The 21,601-nt window shown below is 38.9% G+C and overlaps 1 protein-coding gene across 2 annotated transcripts in view; it reads left to right on the forward strand.

Annotated features, from left to right (window-relative positions):
- The window catches only part of LOC124156217, a 50,713-nt gene that overhangs the window by 24,271 nt on the left and 4,841 nt on the right, over positions 1-21,601 (forward strand). For both annotated transcript variants that reach the window (XM_046530614.1, XM_046530615.1), the window contains 4 exons: positions 7,544-7,711; positions 10,691-10,922; positions 12,465-12,831; positions 17,614-18,702. In XM_046530614.1, coding sequence (XP_046386570.1) covers positions 7,544-7,711; positions 10,691-10,922; positions 12,465-12,831; positions 17,614-18,702 — 1,856 coding nt within the window. The remainder of the gene's footprint in view (positions 1-7,543; positions 7,712-10,690; positions 10,923-12,464; positions 12,832-17,613; positions 18,703-21,601) is intronic.

Here is a 21,601-nt window from a genome sequence, read left to right on the forward strand (position 1 = left end):
AGTGCTTTGATTTCATTATCGTCAAAATGATTGCTTCAGATAAATCTTAAAATAATGTGCGTAATGAATATAGGAGCATTTCAGAGTTTGCGTTTCGCAGTGGAGTTACCCTTGAACATATATACTCTCTTAGTTTCAAAATAAATTATGATCCTACGGAAGAAAATCGATCAAAGTTCATTAGAATAGCTATAAGTTAATTTTTGGTTCCCAATAAGAAATTTTTTAAACACCTGCTATTATCGCCATCTTCGCCTGATTTTATTTTTTGCTAAATTTGTGTCTTGGCCGGCAAAAATGAGGATATAATCATTGATGTAATGGTTTTACTCAGATGTTAAAGTATTATTTTATTCTACGACAGTTAAATTAAGTCTTATCTGCAATAGGGAAGTGCACTAATTTTTTTTTATTGCTGAATTTGAAAGTTTAGCCTAAAAAAGAAACATTAGTATAGTCACTTTTATTTTCTGCATCTGGGGTATGCACTTTAAAACGTTTTGAAAGTCGGAAAATTTCATGTTGCGCTGAAACTCAGTGCCTCCATCTTGATTGAGATGTGACGTCACAAGGCAGTAGTCACCAGTGGAGTATCGCTGAATTCCGTCGCCTTCTTTAGCGCGGCGAGAGTTTCCGGGAATCGGTGGAGTTTGCTTCCTAAAAATGACGTCTCGTACCGAAAACATGAATTCAAAATAGAATTATAAATAATTTTTTGTTCCAAATTTCATCTCGACGTCGAAACAAAAGCCTGGAGAAGATATTCATTCCCGTGCCTTAAGCACAAGCTATACGGAATAAATGGTTCAAGGCTGCTCCTGACTCTTACCTATCGATGATATTCTGTTTTGAAGATCATTTGAAGGTATTGTAAGATCAAATTGATATTTATATTATAATAATTTACTTAATAGGTACCTCAGTCACATCAGAAAGTGTGTTGAGTCAAAATATAGCATCTTCCGCGTAGACCTACGTAATTTATAAACTGAAAGTAGTTTGGTTAAAGAATTATGGCGCGACTGTTTTTTTACACGACCGGGCAAAATGCGTACTTTGCCCATGATATGTGCATATATGATAACAAACGATTTTTGTTAAAGTTAATCTTTATTTGTTGAAATTAGTACATTTATAGGTGATACAGATATTAAGGTACACGGCAGGTCGCGCGGCGTAATTTGTACTCCACTGGTGACGGGTTCATCTTGCTGATCCAAAAAATTAGCTACAATACCTCGAACTTTGAAAACTCGCAATATAGGCAGTCAAAGTACATTGTAAGAATACACGAGACCATTATAGCCCAGAATGTACGTACAATGTCGAAATCCTTGGTTTTCAAAGATTGACGTATTTTATACGCCAGCGCGCCCGGTCCAGGGTTATCAACTTTTATTTCATCCTATTTGTTAGTTGAAATTATATTTCAGAATGGTTCTTTTAGCACTGCTACTGAGGTAAACTGGTAGGTACTGAGTACAAGGTACTGAGGTATGTACTGAGTAAGTAAACTCCCTTTGGAGTAATGTGAATTACAAGTGTTCGAGATATATGGCATTTTATATTCGCTTTGTGTTCTTATTAATTATGCCTGTACGCATATTGTTGCTTGCCGCGAGCCTTTAATGGTATGTGCTCTTGCAAGAGTGGTTTTCATTTTTAATGTGGAAGTTGGTCAGTATAAGCAAAGAAAAAATTAACATTTTAGCGCACACCAACCCTTGTAGTCATCGTATCTCTGCGTTTGTAATGACACTGCTAAAATACCTAAACGCCATAATGATGATAAAAAAATTGTCTTATGTCAATGATTGCTGCAATTATAATTAATGATAAACTTGATGCCGTATGATCACAATGAAGACAACAAAAAATAATGCCATGACGCAGTCTTGAACCACGGCCTTTCGGGTGAGGTCTATCCTATGAATCGTGCACGCTACCACTACCCCAACCGACCCAGTAGGGAATAATGGACATTTTGAATTTATATACATAACTTGTAAAAAGTGACGCATGAAAATTAATTAATTACAGCCTAACTAACGCCCTAATTGAAAAAGATGGAGCAAGGTACGCGGTCTCCCCTTGTTAGCCTTAACGTCTCGCATTTCTATGGAGCGTTGAACCTGTCCTCCTTATTCAGTAACCATAAATACATCAAAGTTTGTTATACCATTTATAAATCGTTGGAATTTTCCTTCTCCCAACCAAGATTATATTTTCTTGAACCCATCCTGGACAGCGAACCATTGCAACAACCAGCCAGCTCGGAAATAAGGCTAACATCCCATGATTCTAGTTGCGAAGGGCGAACGTTCCGGCCGGTGTGAATACATACGCAACGAATAAGTCTTGCAGCAAACGTCTGAAATAGGTTTATTAGTTTGACTCGGTTCTTACAAAAAAAGTTTTGGCATGATAAACGGCATTGTGTCAAAATATACCCAGCGAAAAATAAATGCCATCATGCATTTATTAAAGATTCAATGTGCTATTCGTACTACTCTTTCCAAACTTGAAGTTGACACGTAAATGAATATTAATATATTACGCAATGATGAAGTCGTTTACTCAAAGGAGAAGCAGCCACATATATATTCTGAAGATATTTTATGACAGCAAAAAACGGATACCCTCAAATTCTGTAATTTTTCTATGCAATAATAGTGGTAGAACTAAACGGTGTAGAAGCTGCCTTCTGCTACTGCCTTGTGACGTCACGGCCAATATTCAACATGGACACCCGTTTTCGCGGCCTTTGAATTTTTCCATATTTCAGACGGTCCTCTCGAATAAAGTATTCACTATTAGGATTTAAACTGTGGTTTTACGACATTATGTTATTCTGAACTCTAATTTAAGAAATGTGTTTGGTGCATTTGAAACACTAGTGCACTTCCCTATTCGTGATTCCAGCCAAGGGAGACACCACCTGGCGGAGAACGCTCGAAACAGAGGAACGATGGTCATGACGCGGTAGTGCTAAGAGGAATAGTGTATATGAGACCTTTACACTGTTTTATTGACTAGTTACGGGGGTATACCTACTTTTTGGTTTCAAAGCAATTATTACCGTTACTTGAGGTTAAATATTCTTTAATTCTACGACCCTGCAATAACTGCAGCAGAAGTGGAATTGTTTCAAAGCGAGGCGACGGCTGTTGTTCCCGCACGTAGGTAGGAGCAGAAAGCTCTTGCTTAGGACGATTTTAATGGAGATACGTTAGTTTTACATGTTATAACTATTAATATAGTGTTATTTCAATTGAAAATCGTTCATGTGTCAGGTTATGCAGAAAAAAGTAGAAAAATAGCTTATATCCAATGCATCAAAGTATCCGATATCCGTGATCGCGGTTTTCGAGATTTTCATTATAACATACTCACTATTTACATTGCCATTATTATGAGCAGGATGGTATTTACCCGTGTTAGTCTGATAAATGTGTTTTTTTTCTTCTGTGCGCGATGTGCTATTGAACAATTTACCTAAAGTTGCTGAGTATAGTAACTCAACATTGACGTTAAGTATCAATAGCAAGGAGGATGAACCTACTGTACCATTGAAAGAACGATTTTTAACAGCGTCTCACGATGTAAATTAGTAATATATGAATTATGGTAAACATTATTAGCTTATTTTGATTGATTCCAGGTGTCAATTCAGTAGACAATTAGAAGTCATACATAGTCACAGAACATACTGCTTTCAGACAAGAAATGGATGACTTTAACCTATTCAAGGCAATGCCAAGTTTCATTTCGACTTTGAAATGTAATAGTGGGCAAATAACCTTAGTCCCCAAATTCCTTTCCCCGTAGACAGTTACAATAACTCATTCATCGGATTATTATTTAACTGTGATACCCAACTTAAATTCAAAACCCAGCCAATTTCATGTGATGCTCCGTCGAATAAGCATAACCTGGTGTTAATAAGATTGCTATAAATACTATTGTTTCTACAGAATATTACAAAGATAATATTGCAATTCCTTTCTGAGGTAACCGAACGATTAAAACTAATATTATTAAGACAAGTACTACTTATCATACTATTACATGATTCATGTAAAAATATCAGGCCATTCAGTTTCCTTCTAACCATCAGCGGTTGGATATCCAAAATATGCATTGTTTCTCTGTATGAGATATGTTTAGTATTGAATCCACCATAGTAGTTTAAAATTTGCTTTGTACCCTTTCAGTTGTAATCATTTACACTTTGTAATGAGGATGCCATATAACTCTGTAAAATTCGAGAATAGGACATACCAGTTCTGAATGCAATACTTTGGGCAAATGAATGTGTTTTTGTAACTCAAAGCAGACAATTTTTAAAAACCTAACATACATACGAGCCTTTGGCAAATTTCCTATTAATTACACCAGCTTGTATATTTTCATCTGAGGAATTATTAATGAAATTATTAAATGTAGCTAAATTGGTAGTAGTAGACATTATTTATCTGAAACCTTTCTGTTCAGTAACTAGTATGTACATACTTCAACATGAGGATAAAGAACGAATAATTATCGTCTCCATGATTTTACCAAGAACAGGTAGTCAACGAAGATGTGAATCAACGGTAAAGATCATTAAGTCTTCCTTAAATTTCTAAATTATACCAAACAAAATCATTTCCCAATGGTAAATTACACCAAATAACTATTTCGTTCATTTATTATCCGGAAATATGATAATAATATAGGTGAACACAGCAATCCACATCAGTGAAGCAGACGGCTGTGGCGCCCAAATACAACACGAAATCTGCCTGGAATGGATTATGGTCCCATGTATTGAAGCGGCAGATTGTGTATGAAATACAGTTAAGTTCTTTAGTAGTGTATTCGAAAGAAATGGCTAGGAAGAAACGCAATACGAGTCGGATGGATGCAAGTCGAGAATCAAACCTGACTGGTAATGATTAGGTACATTATAAACACCTTTAGTTACATCGTCAAGCAGTTTTCTTCAGTTCTAGATCTTCTTACGGACGAAAGAAGCCGATAAATACACCATATGAAGGTTTTAAAAGAATATTTCTATCTTATAAGCTCTTGATATTATGGTTTATGTTCTCTCCGTACGCCAATGCTTTACGATTGTTTTGCTTTTACCATCATTCTGGCGGCCATATTGGAAATTGACGTCACTGACAGCAGCGCCGCCATCGGTCATTTGAGTCTCGAATAGTTAAATTGAATCCTTTGAAAGTGGAGCGAATATGAGTTTTCGCGAAAGGATTATATCACGTTACTGCATTGCGTGAGTTTCAGTATTTTGATTATTATCAATGGCTATTTTCCTCTAACATAATTATCCGAAAATTGTAAATGAGCGATATCAAGAAATTAAGCCACTACCTTCAAAATTGACCGTTAAACGCCATTCAATCTGTCATACGAAGCCCCATAACTTTCTTTTTTCTTGGCATTTCACACTTTCGTGGATACTGTTTTTATCAGGATTTTGATACGGGGCATTAAGTAATAAAATCTCAATTACTGGTGTGTAAATATGGCTCTCGCCAGGAGGTCGAGGGCGTAAAAATATCACTTTTTCTTTATTTTGCTCGACCCACACGCGAGCAAATATTAAGATCCTCTACCAATGATAGGAGAACTATCAGATGTTTTCGATCTACCATTGAATTTGGTTGTGGGCAGTGGTGTCATGGTACCTTAACGTCGTTCTAGCACTAGTTAACAAAAGACATAATAGTCAAATAACACTTGTATCAACTTCGTTGCTTCAGAATATCTAATATATACATTCGTAACCAGGGTCCGATCCAGGATTTTTTTTGGGATCTTCTCATATTTAAGATGAAAAGCAATATTAAAATATGACTGTATAAAATATTCTCTTAATTTTGATATTAAAGTAATTAATATTAAAATAAATGATTTAGGCTCCTTAATACACAAAATAAAACGAACAAAGTAAGAAATTTAGACGTTTCTTTAGTCAATGCTTCATTACGTTTTCAGAGTATTGATAACAGGCGTATTAATAACGGGCGTTTTCCGCACTGCTGCACAACGAACTGATAAAAGTTGACCAAAACCGCAAAAACGATTTTATTTCCTCTAGAAAGTTGAAAATTCGCATAAATAGTTTCAAATAAATGGTGCATTAAAGTTTCTCGGGTTTTCCACCAGTTGATGTTTTCCATGTCTCCCGACGTTTCGAGCAGAGACTTGCTGATCATACTCAGGAGATCTTCCGAATACCCGTTCATCGAAATTTGACCAGTATATATAAACCCCATCCGTGGTCATGTGTAACCTGATGGAGGGGATGATGAGATGGATTACATCCCCTGAGGATGATCAGCAAGTCGCTGCTGGAAACGTCGGGAGACATGGAAAATATCAACCGGTGGAAAGCCCGAGAAACTTTTCTGCACCTGATACGCCGGGAAAACCTAAGATCATACAAATGGTTTGTTATTTCCCTATTTATCCTTTCTTCTTCTCTCGCGTTAACATTATATGAGGCCAAAGTTGAACATATTTAGCGAAAACTTTAATTGCTTTATTGAATAAACTTTTATACCATGTTAGCCCTTAGAAGGGCAGGCCCTCCTATCTTTCGCGAAAACGGCCATGAGTTTGATGTGGCTCCTCCTGCAATGTCACTCTTAGATGTCGATAGTTCACTTATCATTCAATAGTCAATATTAATTTTATTTCAGCAATAACTATTTTCTTTAAATTATAAAAATTAACTCACATTACAATAATTCGTCAAAAAATACATTAAAAAGGTGAAACCTCGTACAATAAAGATTTCCTAAAGTTTTTTAAATATATACCTTTAGTTGTTTTTTAGACCTATTTTTTTCCTAACCTACTGCAAAATCAGCAAAAATGCCTCGGCACTTTTAGCAAATCACCTAGAAAATTGGTTAGTACTCAAAGGGTTGATAAACACTTCATCATCCATTTGGAGGGTTTCTAAATATTTAATTTTATTGCAAGCCATAGATACATAGCAAAATGTCGGAGTCTGTTTGTCGCGCGCTTCCTCTCTCATTCTTATAAAATTAACGAATTTTTACTTTTTCTGCTGAATAAGTAAAAGTTCGTAGACCTGAATAGCCTGACATCTTTAGTATCATTATCTTTTTTTATTTATTTCGATATTTTAATTCATACTGAAAGTACTCATAAGTATAGATTGAATGAGTGTTGCAGACAAATGTTTTTACCTTTAATGACAAAAATAGTTAAACTTTCGCAAAGGCATCAATTTTCTTTATTGATGGAGAGTTAAAAACCTTTGCCGAAATCAACAACTTGAAGAAAGATAAAATTTTATCCATCTCCTAAGTTTTTTTAAAATTTAATAGTGCAATCTCACCATTTCATAAATACTTACTCTCCAGTATTTCAGCCTATTTAATACCTCCAGCTGATTCAAATGACCGATAAAAACCACCCTCGGTATCAACGGAAAATTACCGAGAAAAGTCTTTAATTTTTTCTTTGTCATTGTTGTGATATCATTTCATTCATTTTATTTCAGCCACTCCCAATCACGTCGCCGAGAAGACCAAGCACGAAGTCAGTGCTGACACTTCATCGCAGGCGGAGTCTTCGAGGGGATTCTTGGTCTTCACGTCTGGGTGCAAGATACCGGATCTGCGGCCAATGGATCCAGCCGTGAAGAAGTTCGTCAAGCTGTACGCACTCGGTGAGCATTTCGAATAAGAGTAAAAATCTTCCCATCCAACAGAAAATAATTTAGAATCCATATTTATATTCATCAGTGGTCAACAATCTTAACCCTTTACCAGTGACGTGAAACATTTGTCAGTGGCGTGCGGTCTAGGAGACCGCAATATATCAAATATTCATAAAATGTTGCGACGTCGTTTTTATTGCATAGGATAATGTTTCTTTATTTGCTAAACTATTCTAATCTCCATACTTTATGCGTTACCAATACGCATCAATTTTCCGTTAAAAAAAGTAATTAAAAGAGGATCCAAAAACTTGCGTCAAAAACACTTGGAGTTATTACCTACTATCGTTTTTAAGAGTCAATATCTCGCCATATTTCAAAATAAGGCCTTAAATGTTAAAGTGGAATGCCTTATCAATGAGAAACAATTGAATTTATCTCGTTTATTCCTTTTCTTGATTCATTCTGCAGTCATGACGTGAGACCCCCTCAGACCGCTAATCAAATTAATTTGCAAATTTACAGAATCAAATAATATTAAGCATTTCGAATAAGAGTAAAAATCTTCCCATCCAACAGAGGATAATTTAGAATCCATATTTTCAGTGACGTGAAACATTTGTTACACTACCAGTGGTCGTTACACTACCAGTGTAAATGTTTCATATTAAGAGTCTTACTTATATCTTTATTATGCAAAAATATGGAGCTAGCGATGATTGTAGACATTTTGAATTAGCCAATTTGAAAATATTCATGATTTCAAAAACTCAGCTGTCTCTCAGACTGCACGTCACCGGTGAAGGATTAAGATTGGTTTGACGCTGCTCTCCACTTAAGTCTCCTTTCATATAATCTTTTTACTTCAACGTATTTTTTTTCTTTCACGTCTTCTTCATCCATACTGGTTATAAACTTTAAAATTCATGTAATCCCATTTTGAAGTAAATAAAAATACGTTTGAACCCCTCCTTTTTATCTAAATTTTTTGTTGATCCTTCGGTTCAACTAGGAGTACCAGGAGTAGACTAAACGTTCTAGGTGTTTATTAGTATGAGAGAAAAACGTATTTTTTCTGTAGACGCATTAAAACGTCGAATAAAAGACTTTTTATTCGTGTGAACCTTTTTTGATCACATATTTTTTCCTCTCTTGGATTTAGTTTTTGCCTAGAAAAGCATGTCCTCTGATCATTTAGTTTTCTATTCCCGAGAAATATTCTCTGATATATAATCTTATAATTTCCAAGGATTTGTCATTACATAGAAATATTTCAATTTAAACTGTGACATTATTACGAACGGCATTTTGAATTAGGTATACGGCGAATGTAAAATCTTATGTCAGCTCTCATTTTTATTAGTGGCATAGTATTCTTACATCTTGGGCACTCGTTAATAAGAACCTAATGAGGAAACAGAAGTAAGGGGCATATTTCATGTAAATTTTACAAGCTATTATAATAGGAAACATAGATTCAGATTTAACGCAATATAGAGGCCAAAACTCTATCTATCAAGTTTTTAAAAATAAAATGTTTTTTCAAACTTTTAAAACCTTTCGTTTTTTCGAGTTGTCCCCATCTACCACTTATGGATTCATCTCAAAGGCATCAATTAAATCACCCTTATTCGATTAAATCGCCCTGAAGACAATGGACGAGTCATTCGTGGAAACGTTGTTGCTGTAAACATATTTAACCCAGCGGAAATCCCGAAAAAACTTCACTAGAATATAGATGTTTTTTTTTCTTCCTCAGAGTGAAGTTTCAAAGTAAATAACCCATTTCCAATCAATCCAGTTCGCCTCTCCTCGCCGTGCAGTATCCCAATCGTCCAGCGAGGATCGATCGCACGAGGACGGAACTTTTCTAATTGGCTTGAATCATTCAAGTGCCCCGCGGGGGAGAAGTCTGAAGGCCTCCGATACCCTCGCGAGGTAGGGTCGGGGGAAAGGGTCCGAAGGGATCAGGGTCAGACGCCGACGTGATCTCGGGGTGGGCGTCGCGATGAATGTTAGATAACACGGGTCTCACCGCTTGTCATTCACCAAATCTCCCAAACTGGAATGATTTAATTTTGCTTTCGTCTAAACTTCTCGGCTCACCGAAATTCAATTTTTTCGTGAACTTTTAAAGTCGTGATTTCCACACGTCGAAGTTCCTCTAAAATAAATTAGTAAGTTCAGTGATAGCAACTCTAGAATTAATTGTGAGTTTCTGGTTGATTCGGGAATTTTCAGAGTTATGATTTAAATACTTCTTAATGTTATGAATGAACAAGTTTTTTCCTCTTCCCACTGAACGGCGTCCTTTCCTCTAGCTGAGTTGTATCACAAAATGAAACAGTATTTTAAGCAAAAAATATTTAAGAACCTTGAAGGAAACGAATAATGAAATTACTTCATTGATAAAGAATACGTTTACTTTTAGTGTATCGTCCTTTAAATGTTGATCAAATGTAAAACTGATGATTCAGATTGTTCAAACGCTGAAAAAAACTACGAAATGCCAGTATTGTTTGCCTATTCTTGTATCCTCCCCCTTAAGTTAGAATCAGTTAACCGAATTCCATATCCATTCATAATAAAGGTCGTGATCAAAATACGTCCGCTTTGCGGTTTTTAGTATGGGCAAATAAAAATATATTTTCAACCAATCAACTATCTCCAATGCAGTAGATTGTGATAGAGCGTGGCTCCAGCTCCTGAAATCCATGCTTATTATTGAAGGTCAAATCAATTGTTTGATGTGATGATGATTTGAGGGTATTCTTTATAACATGTTCACCGCTACCCTCGTTAAAATTGTAATGGGAATGAAAGAATCTGGATAGCGTAGTGGTCTACGAGGTGACCGCGGTTCTATACCCAGTCCAGGGTAGTTTTTTGTACAATGGCAATTAATGTGGATTTGACCGCTGTTCACGCGGTCGGTTCGACTTTTTCCGCATCTATACTTTTTTTTTGACCGCCACTCATTGCTTTCAGAGAAGGGTAACCATGACGACGAGGAGGACAGTGAGAAGTTCCCGCCCAACTGCACCCGCGACTTCGGTCCCGCGCTCGTCGAGTCCAACCTGACGTCGCTGTTCCTCGTGCCGTCCGCCCTGCCGCACTACAACATCACCAACACGAGCGACGTCCACTGCTGCTATCGACCCTTCCACCGCACCATGGCCGACCCCGAGAAATACGACTACTCGGCCGACAGCAAGTTTGAGTGAGTTCATGAGAGCTCCTTCATTGCAAACAGGTTAACCAAGGGCCCCGGGCGACAGCGTGGTCAAAGGGCAAATTCACTACTCTCACATGGGGATACATGGTGCATCTTGATAGTTAATATGTAAAAGCATTTATATAATATTTATTTAAAAGTAAGATCAGACCTTATATAGTGCTGCCATCTAATATTGATAATACATGTCATTCAAATACGTATTTTCGTTACTTTTGTGAATTGTATGTTTTATCTCGAGTAGTACATCTGAAAGTACTTCGTAATTAAAATATATTTAACACTTCTTGGTCCGATGCCCTTTGAATTTGACCTGCCCTGGAGGCCATCCATTTTTTTTATTTTTACGCAGAAATAACATGTATACATTCAAACTCACACAACTGCATAAGTAAGTAATGCATGTTTGTTGCATGAACACGTACAAGTTTTTATAATTAACATATATTTTTGTATATGTTTTTATTTATTTTTTGCAAGAACAATAACTTGGTCAAGCAGTCCAAAATAATTCCGTAGAGGAGAGTGACAAATGAAAATACAAAAACACATAAAAATACATAACCGGACCACTATCGCTGGATTTGGGAACACGTCCTTTTACATGAACGGACCACAATGTGTTAAGGAACTATTTTGTAATTTCAAAATACATGTCGAATCTGAATACGTACCTACTTTGAAAATATTCGACGGTGGAGCACGAACGAAATTCCTGGCTACCCCACTGGCTTTGCTCCACCCTTTACTTTTCTAGCCTTCCCTCATAGCGCAAATGACCTCACGTGTCGGCAGTGGCGGCTCGTGAGTTAAATGCTGGGAGAGGCACACTGCACCGGGGGGGTCAAAATTTTTAATATTTTGTGTATTTTAGTGAGTTTTTCAGGCAATCTAGAGACCACTAATACACACAACAATCACTAACACTAAAAAACTAACAACCACTAATTCGATTAGCTCAACTACAACTAGGCCTATTTAGATTTTAAAAATTTACACATAATATGTCAACTGGTCACCAAAAAAAGGTATTCTGCAAAACTGCTACACCAAGATTATACGGCCGCCGGGCGGCGCGGCGATGTCAACTCACTAGATACGTCGTTCTGCGCATGCTCGGGTGGCGTCCCAAGACTTTCATAAGGCACAAGCTTAGACGCGTCATAGCACCAGCAGCCCCCACCAATACCACTCTTCATATAACTGCATGGTGATGGATTGGGACGTTCTAGCCAGCGCCCCGCGGCTACAAATGTGAACTTCTCGCGCTATTTTTGCTTGTTTTTCCCACTGTTTCGATGTATGCGATTGAAAAAAACACCTTGGTTAATAGATGTATAATTAAAATTAAATGAGAATTTAATTTCTTCCTTTTTCAAATCTTTGGGAGGGGCGGCGTCCGAGAGTCCTTATGGGCAAGCCGCCACTGCCTGTCGGTCGCTTCCTTCAAATACCGTTCCATGAATCGCTCCCCATGGTCCGGTATGAGCGCCCCCATTATTAACCCCCTTATTCCATTGCACTCAGGTATGAGTCGACGTGCATCCCTTTCGGCGAGGACGGCACCGTCGAAGTGATCGCGGAAGCCGAGTTCGTCCGGGTGGAGTGCCGGGCTTTCTCCGACGACCCCAAGGTGCCCGCCTTCTACAAGGACTTCCACTCGTTCGTGTCGCTGGCGGTGGCTCGCCGCAGGGCCCAGGAGCAGCTGGAGGAGTGGAGGAAGGGCGAGGTTATCGCGGTGGCGCCGTCGGCCGAGTCGCCGCGGGACGACAAATGGAGTGTGCTCATATTGGGCGTGGACGCCGTCTCCAGGCTCAACTTCCTGCGACAAATGCCGAAGACAAAGGCGGTCCTCGAGAAGATCGGGGCCATCGAGTTCCTGGGCTACAACAAAGTGAGTTGCCGCGAAATTGTGCGCTAGACCAGTGGCGTGACTACGGGGGGGATAGATAGTGGAATAGTATTCTTACATCTTGGGCACTCGTTAATAAGAACATAATGAGGAAACTGAAGTAAGGGGCATATTTCATGTAAATTTTACAAGCTATTATAATAGGGTACATAGATTCAGGTTTAATGCAATATAGAGGCCAAAACTCCATCTATTAAGTTATTAAAAATAAAATGTTTTTTTCAAACTTTTAAAACCCCAAAGCCTCAGAGAAACAAAAAAAATATTTAAAGATATTGTCTAGTTTTCACTTATAATAACTGCATCTGATTTAACATAAATTTTAAGTGACAAAATGATGTAAAATTTATTTTGGGCATGTTATTTTTCAAAAATTTTCCTGGTCACACAATTGAGACAGTCAATTTCTCGTTAAACCTTTCATTCCAGCCTCCTATTAAAAGACTAATGATTATGCTACCTTTGCACGGTCAATATACCGCGGCCGTTGAAATTATCACTGGGCAGGCCGGACCTATTAAATAATACAATAGGACATGTTTTTGATAAACAGGCGGAAATTTAATTTTCCGAGTTCCTTAATTACAATATTAACTATTTTAAAAATCAGCAACAAAATTATGCTAATTTAATCATTATTTCAATTAAAATAAAGTTAAATAAATAATTTTAATAAATAATTAAAAGAAAAAAATTAAATAATAATAAATTAAACTTGCCTGGGGGGGAGCGCCACCTCAGGCCATCCCATCCCCCTCCCCCAAAGCATATTCCTAGTTACGCCACTGCGCTAGACCATATTACATTAGAGGATTCTCAAGTCCGCCGCTAGAATTGCTGTCGCTCGGCGCGCATTAAAATGAGATTTCAAAATCGCCACTCGCAGCGCCACCAGTCATCTGTATCCACTTTTCACGAACCAATACACGGCAGTAAAAATTAGTTGAGCCAATCATATAAACCACAAATTTAATACATCCGAGACGACTGTCAGCTATAGAAGACCACTTCCACCACGGTTAATGGCGAAAGTCACTCTGAACGAGATACAGCTGCCTGGAGGCGCCGCTAATTAAAATTGGCGCGAAACAGTAACAGATATAACTCTTGACTGTTATGTTCTTGGGTCTCCTAAAATGGAGTCCCCTTGACTAGACCTTTGTACAAACAGTAGAAGCCACGAATATTACAGTGGAAAATTCTCCTTTCGTCCTCTAGATATGTGGAAACTCACCGCGTATTTAAATGAGTTCACTAAAGTCGTCACTCGCGACGCTGACAAGGAGAGCGAGCCAGGATCTTTCCCCATTGTATAGAATGACCTTCCCATCGTGGATACCAGTCCTTCTTAATTTCAAAAGGTTTTTTTTTTCGATGTAAAAGAGTACCGTCACCCATATTATTAAATTCGAAGCTAGCTCATAGCTAATGCCATGCAGTATTAAAATTTGTGAAAAATAATAATCAAATTTTTTCATGAATATATTGATTAGGGAATTTTCTCACTTTAATTAGATGAATGATTTAATACTAATTCCATGCTCGATCAAGGTGAAAAGCCTTTAATATACGCAATTATTTTATCTCGTCTCAAGTTGTATCTGAGAATAATTATGATTTTTCGGGTCAAGTAGACAAGTTTGCAAAAAAAATCAGCCCACCTCGACATTTCACCATCTAACTTCCTCAGTAAAAATTTATTTTTTGACAGGCTGAAGTTAAAATAGCAAATTTAAAATATATTGATTATTTTAGTATTAAAACGTGAACTTGACCTTGATTCTAAAAAAAATGCTATCCAGTTTCCTCCTAACGCAAAGCCTTGGTTCATTGTGGAAAACTTTACAGCGGAGGACACGCGAAGTTCAAATCCATTATTGATTTTAGTTGGTATAGTGGAGGAGCTTAATTTATTCAAAGTTAGTTTCAGCCTGTTTTTTCCTCGGGGGAATAAGAAATTAAGCTTAAAATATGCTTCAAGATACCATCCGAAACTTATCGCTGAGTAATTGATTTTCAATTTTATCCGCTAAGAATGACCTTCCAGTGAGAATATTAATTCCGTTTCATTCTTACGTCATTCTTTAAAGCAAATTTTTTTCAGCGAATTTCCATACACAATCATTTTTTAGATTACGCGCTTGAATACTCAAAACTTTACACATAGGATGAATATTCTCCGGAATCAATTATATGAGTATTTAATTTGATGCTTTTCATATTTTAATCGATAATGCCTAATCATAGTTAGTTTTTTATGCCACCTCTCATCAGATTTCTGAAAATACTTTACAGTGTTTTTTTGAGAACACTAACTAACCAATTAAGCAATGAATTTCGTGGAATCTAGACCAAACAATAGGCACCGATAATGTTAATAATCCTTCTTTGGGCGTGTTCTACATTAGCTCCCTAATTCCGTACTCATAAGTGGATGGGATAAGGGGACTCAGCGGATTCAGCATCAAACTTGGGGGCGGTTATGACCTCGGTGCGGAGAGTAGGGAATACTCTCCGCGGGAGAGAGGGGCGTTCTGCCGTGTAAAAAAATTCCGCATAATGATGTCCCAATTCATACACCCTTTTGTGTTAGCCGGCTAAATTTTAGGCACTAATCCGTAACGAGTTGGGGCACAGATTATTTTATTTTTGAGCTTGTTTTTTATTTAACAGTAGGTAAGGAGTGCAAAGGTCTGCGACGAATACAACTGAAACTTCTCTTGTATTTGGGACTTGTAGGCATACATTTGAATTTAAACTCCCTTAAGTAAGGATACAAAAATTATTAAACTATAAAAAATTAATGATAAAATTTTGGGGGTCTCGACCCCTGTGAAACCCTCTCCTTTTAAAGTATAAAAATGAACTCGCTCACTTACCCTGATGATTAATTTAATTCATTTGTACAGCTATCTATTTTATTATTGCAACTTAATTATGAAAATACGAGTTTGGTAAGCGGGCAATATTGCCTTTTCTATTTTTTTTTTTTAACCATCTTTATATTTCTTTATTTTCGTGATTTTTGAAGCTCGGAAAGTATTTCTGAAAATGTTTACGTACTTAACATTCTTTTCGTGACTGGAAGCCTTGTTAAGATTCCTCTGATCAGGAGCTTTAATTTAAGTTCTGGAAATTATGATAATCACACTTGTGGTACTTTACAGGTATACTTCGCAGCAGTTACGTTGACAGCGGTTATGATACTTGCTATTTGAGGGAATGAATCGAAGTGATAAATTTTCGTAATTCTCTTCAAACCTATTCCAATTTTTCATCACATTTCACGCCAAACTTCTCCTGGAATATTATATAGAAAGCAGTGAAATGTGATTGAACCCGCCCGCATAAATGCATACTCTATGAGTAGAACAATGTCATACAAACGTTCAATAACATGATGAAGTGGTTGATATTTTTATCCTCGCCACGGGAAAATATAGAAATAATAATGAAAAACATATTTTAATTTTTCATATAACACCTTTTCTTTGGAATTTAACTAGATACTGGGCTAAGTGTACGGTAATTATATATCTGATTTTCCAAACTACTTATTTCAGGGAAATACCACTATATCTTTTTTCGTCCTAATTTATCGAATATTATTATTGTTATTCTCCCGATTAAGGAATATTAGCCTAGTACGTTTTACGAATCACTTCCGTTGTATCTCTTACCCCATTCAAATTCCTTCCTCATTTCTGAATAAGGCCGATATTACATTCGAATCTGGAAATTACTCATAGTAAACGATATCCTAAATGACTTTTGCATACACTTGTATCCATGATTTTCTCGAAAAATGGAACTGGGTGGACGTGAAAGGTAATTGGGTACAGCCATTTCGATTCTTGGAAATTTTCTTCGGAGTTTCATGACTTGAATTAGATAAAATTATTATTATCATCTTTTGCACTTCTGAAGGAAAGTTTTTTTTTCGGGGTCGATTTGTGACTAAATTCATTTCCCTAAAAAAATATATTGCTTTTCACGAGCAGTGTGGCTCAACTTTATCTCGATTCAACAATCTTAACACGCGAGCACGCCAAGAGTCACCAATAAACCATTACTCAAATATTTTAAGTTCCCTGGAGAAAAATGTGTCCAAAAACCGGTCATGACTTAACCGGTTTCAGAAATCATCGGTGTTAGTTTACTTTTATCATTTGGACGGGGACCACAATTAAGAAGACATGTTTCCAATTTTCAATTAGCTATCGTTGATTCCTCGGGACAATGACGAGTAAAAATAGTATAACAGAGAAATTCCTGTTTTAAATAGTTCTCTCACTATATTCTGGAAAGCAATACACACAGCCATGAAAAACCTTCATGGCTGTGTGTCAAACCTAAAATTAACTGCTCATGGTGTCGGTTGGTGATGATGGTAATGCTGCTATTACAACAGTTCCCGCGATATTTCTATTTATAAATTATATAGTAAAGATTGTTTCCTACAATTTTGCTGCTGCCCAATTAAACAGAAAATTCCACTTACAAATAGTATGTGTTCTGATTGAAAAATCTTGAAAATAAGTGAAAGTTGTTTTTGACATGAAGATAAATATTTTAGGTGTCAATTTAAGTGCATTATTTTTCACAGAGTTCAATTTTAAAATATTAAAATTAGAATTCAGGTCGATCTTTTTGGGAAATTATAAATTCAATGAGAATTGTTCTTGACAATTGTAAATAATACACCTTCGCGTAGTTATAAATATTGGCGATGGTTATACATTCATTTTTTATTCTCTCTTCAAGGTGGCGGACAACACCTTCCCCAACATAGTGCCGCTGATGACCGGATACTCCGAGGAGGAGCTGAAGGCGGTCTGCTGGCCGGAACCCCGGAAGAAGCTGGACGACTGCCCTTGGCTCTGGTACAACTACACAATGGAGGGCTATTTGACCCTCCATGGTGAGGACTGCTCGTGGATGTCCATCTTCAACTACGTGAAGGCGGGATTCCTCAGGCAGCCCACTCACTTCTACCTCCGACCCTTCGCCAAGGTGGCCGAGGACGAAAACGCCCACTTGAAGCGGATGAACGCCAAAGTCTGCGTCGGACCCAGGCTAACCGTCCAGCTGGTCCTCGGGTACACGGAGAAACTGGTGAAGACCCTGTCGCAGGCCCCGAATCCACATCCCGTGTTCGGCCTCACCTGGGTCACCAGCCTCACCCACGACTACCTCAACTCGGCGGGCTACCTCGACGAGCCCCAGGCCAGGCTCCTGGAAGAGATAGCTGCCACCGGCGCGCTAAACCGGACGGTAGTGTTCTTCATCAGCGACCACGGGATACGATGGGGCGGCATTCGGGAAACATATCAGGGGAAGCTGGAGGAGAGACTGCCCTTCGTGTACGCAGTCTTGCCGCCTTCGCTCAAGGAGAGATACCCCTCGGCCGTCGCCAACCTGAGGCGAAACGCCAGGAAGAGACTGACCACGCCGTTCGACCTGCACGCCACCCTGGCCGATCTGCTGAGGCCGGCTTCGACGATGACTCCGGACGCGGTGGCCGAGAGGTCGAAGAGGTTGCCAACTTCTCCGCCACCGGGCGGGAACGCTACCGGGACGCTGCCGAGGGGGATCAGCCTGTTCCTCCCGATCCCGGAGTGGAGGACTTGCGAAGCCGCTGGAGTGTCGGCCAACTGGTGCGGTTGCCACGCGGGCGAGAAGCCCATCGAGACGGACGATCCGCTGGCCGCCGCGTCGGCCTCCGTGGTGGTGGACAAAGTGAACGAGTTCCTGGGGCCTTACCCGCAGTGCGCCAAAAGGACGCTGGTGTCGGTGAAGAGTGCCGTGTTGAGCACGCCGCCGAGCGCGTTGCTGCCCAACTCCGGAAAGAAGGTGATTGATCGCTGTGGCGCGTGGCGTAGGTGGTGAAATAAATGGTGGAGGTGGTGTTGTAAGCCGCCTGTGAAGTGTGTGTGTCGTCAGAATGAGGAATATCTAAACATGAGCAGTGGCGCTGCGAGGGGGGGGGGCTTGGGGGTTAAATCCCCCCCCCCATAGCTCGGAGAAATTTATAAGTTTAATCCGTTTTACTTTATTGGATTGATATTACTAATAGAATAGTGTAAGGATTAACAAAATATCCCTCAGAAAGCCGTAAAACTCACCATTTTGAACCGTTTATCCTAAAATTCCGCAGTTTATTAATCTCGGTCCTACTGCTTATCCTGGTGGGTATTCCATACCCCCACACCACCCGGTATTAGTTGCACCTAAAACCCCCCCAGCCTTAATTCCTAGCTGCGCCCCTAAACGTGAGAATCGGTGATGATATTGGAATTCAGAGGAGGCGGCCGACAGCTTAAAACGGTATAGTTAATCCATATTTCCGAATAAAAATTACTACTTTCGGAGAGCTGTTGGATCTTCAAATGAATTGATTAATGAGATAACTTCTGTCAGTCCCCCGGGTACAACTTGACCTCATTATCTGTATTTATTTGAAATCAGGTTGTTTATCTCTAGTGCAGTATTCGTAAGACATGGTTAGGTACTATGTGTGCGACTTAGGCAGAGATGTTGTTACTCACGATATCCTTAGGCAATTATTCAGGATGGAAAAATTATTTTCCTCGGACAAACTTTTGGATATCATTTAGCGTGAACGTTATCATTGGAATTATAACTTAGTCGATGTAGCAACGGTGGCTCGATGGAAATGAACCGTTTCAGTAAAAGCTAGCCGTTAATTACCCGTTACTCGCAGGCTACCAATTGAACTTTCAAGCTATGCCCCTATTTGGTTACGTCTATGACGTCATCCGAATTTGCGCCCAAATTTGGAAATACAGAAAAAAACCTTCAAGGGGAAGGTGGACCGGGCCCTCCCTGGTGCGTATAGAAAATATTTAGCGTTTAAACAGTTTATCTCCCGCCGCTTAGAGTTATCACAAGAAATATACAATAAATATCGTATTACCGTTTTTTATAATTACATTTATTTTAAGCATAAAAACATCATGGGGTGTCCTATTTTGAAATTTCTTAACCTTTACTTAATCCTCCGCATTCCCTTCCTCATTGAAATTATGTCTATTCGCATTTATCTTAGCCCTATACCTCTCTCACCATACTTCAGGGTTTTCTCCGTCTATGTGGACTTGAAATCTGGTCCATGGAAACGCAAGAATTATCCATCGTTCTAATTGAAGTGATGTAAAATAAAAGTGTTTTATCTTACTATTCTTTTGAAAAAATTGCGATACGTTTCAGTTTCTTCAAGCCATTCTCCTGGGGCAATTAACTTTAGCATTTTCCTTCGAGATTAGGCCGAAAGTATTGACACCAGTCCAGCATTTATAAATGCAAATGTTTTTTAACATATTAAAGTTTATTCCATTTTATTTCCTTATGATCAAGATCTTAGATAGAGAGCTCTATCTGGCCAATAAAGGTATTTATGACCGATGGAGACATTAATATTACATTAGTATTTTGCGAGGCGAGCGACAGCTAAGCATCTTGTTATTTGCTAGGGCAAGGTAGGGAAAGAAGCGTGGGGAAAAACCGGCGTTAGCATTTTAAGTATAATAGATTTGGCTCTATAAGTGTCAAGGACAACGTAGTTTCATGTTCTTTTCCATTGTCTGCAGGCTGTGCTTGAATTTTCCTCAAAATAGCACCCGATGAGGAACAAGGCATCCCATTAAAATTCTCTACCTCCGTCATGATTTTAACACATCCGTCATGGTTTTTTATGGGCATCACTTTAACGACCTCCCCCTAGGGCGGTGTAGGATGGTATAGTTGGAAATAGGGCCTCCTGGAAATGTTTCGGATCATTTAAGTGCTACAGTTGTGCTCTTTTACGTTAATTCAGGTCACATCATGTTTCACTTTGGTTACAGTTCCCTTCTTCCAATGAAGTTAATTCTTCTGGTCTAAAACATGATGTGGCCTCTATGAAACCCATAGTCATCCAATAGAAGTCAACGTGGAAGATAACCCGGAACAGCTAAATTATCCGGAATAGTACTGTTTTTTTTAGTGTTAGCTTTATATTTAAAGGTCATGGCCAAAAATCCTGGCAACAGAGGAGATTTTTAGTTTATTCCGATTCTTTCTTGGATGTCCATCCGACGGAACTTCAAGTTCACCACTTCGTCCAGAGCATTGGCGTAATTATGGGGGGATTAGGGGATAGATTCCTCCCTCCCCAAAGCCTCAGAGAAATAAAAAATTTATTTAAATCTAGTTTTGACATGTAATAACTGCATCGGCTTAGAGTTAAATCTCTAGGCCAGTATTGTTTACAATGTATTTCCAGGCATGTCATTTTTCAAAACTTTTCCGGGAACCCCCGATGCCGGGGGTGCTGGGTCGCCACCCCAGGCCGCCCCATCCCCACCGCCCGCCCCCAAAGCATATTCCTAGTTACGCCACTAGATGGATGGGATGTTGAGCAAAGAATGAGGGCTCAGGGGAGCCCTTCGAGAATGCAACGCACCGGGGCCGGGACCCAGCAATCGTGCTGATTCGCCCGATCACCCGGGGAGGGGGTTGGAAGGGAAGGAAGAAGGAAAGAGGCGCCGCCGCGATAGGAGCCCGACGACGCCTCTGGGGTAGGGAAAGAGTTGGAAGGGATGGGACGGGGAAAAACACCTCAACGCTATAGAAGCGAAGAGGGCCCTACTAATTAGCGAAACCAGGCAAAGCCATTTATGCGCCAACGTTTTTGGAGTATTTTCCTATTTAAGAGAAAAATCCATCGATCAAATCGTTGGATCAATGTTGA

This window comes from Ischnura elegans, chromosome 3 (assembly GCF_921293095.1).
Source record: "Ischnura elegans chromosome 3, ioIscEleg1.1, whole genome shotgun sequence".
Classification (NCBI taxonomy): domain Eukaryota; kingdom Metazoa; phylum Arthropoda; class Insecta; order Odonata; family Coenagrionidae; genus Ischnura; species Ischnura elegans.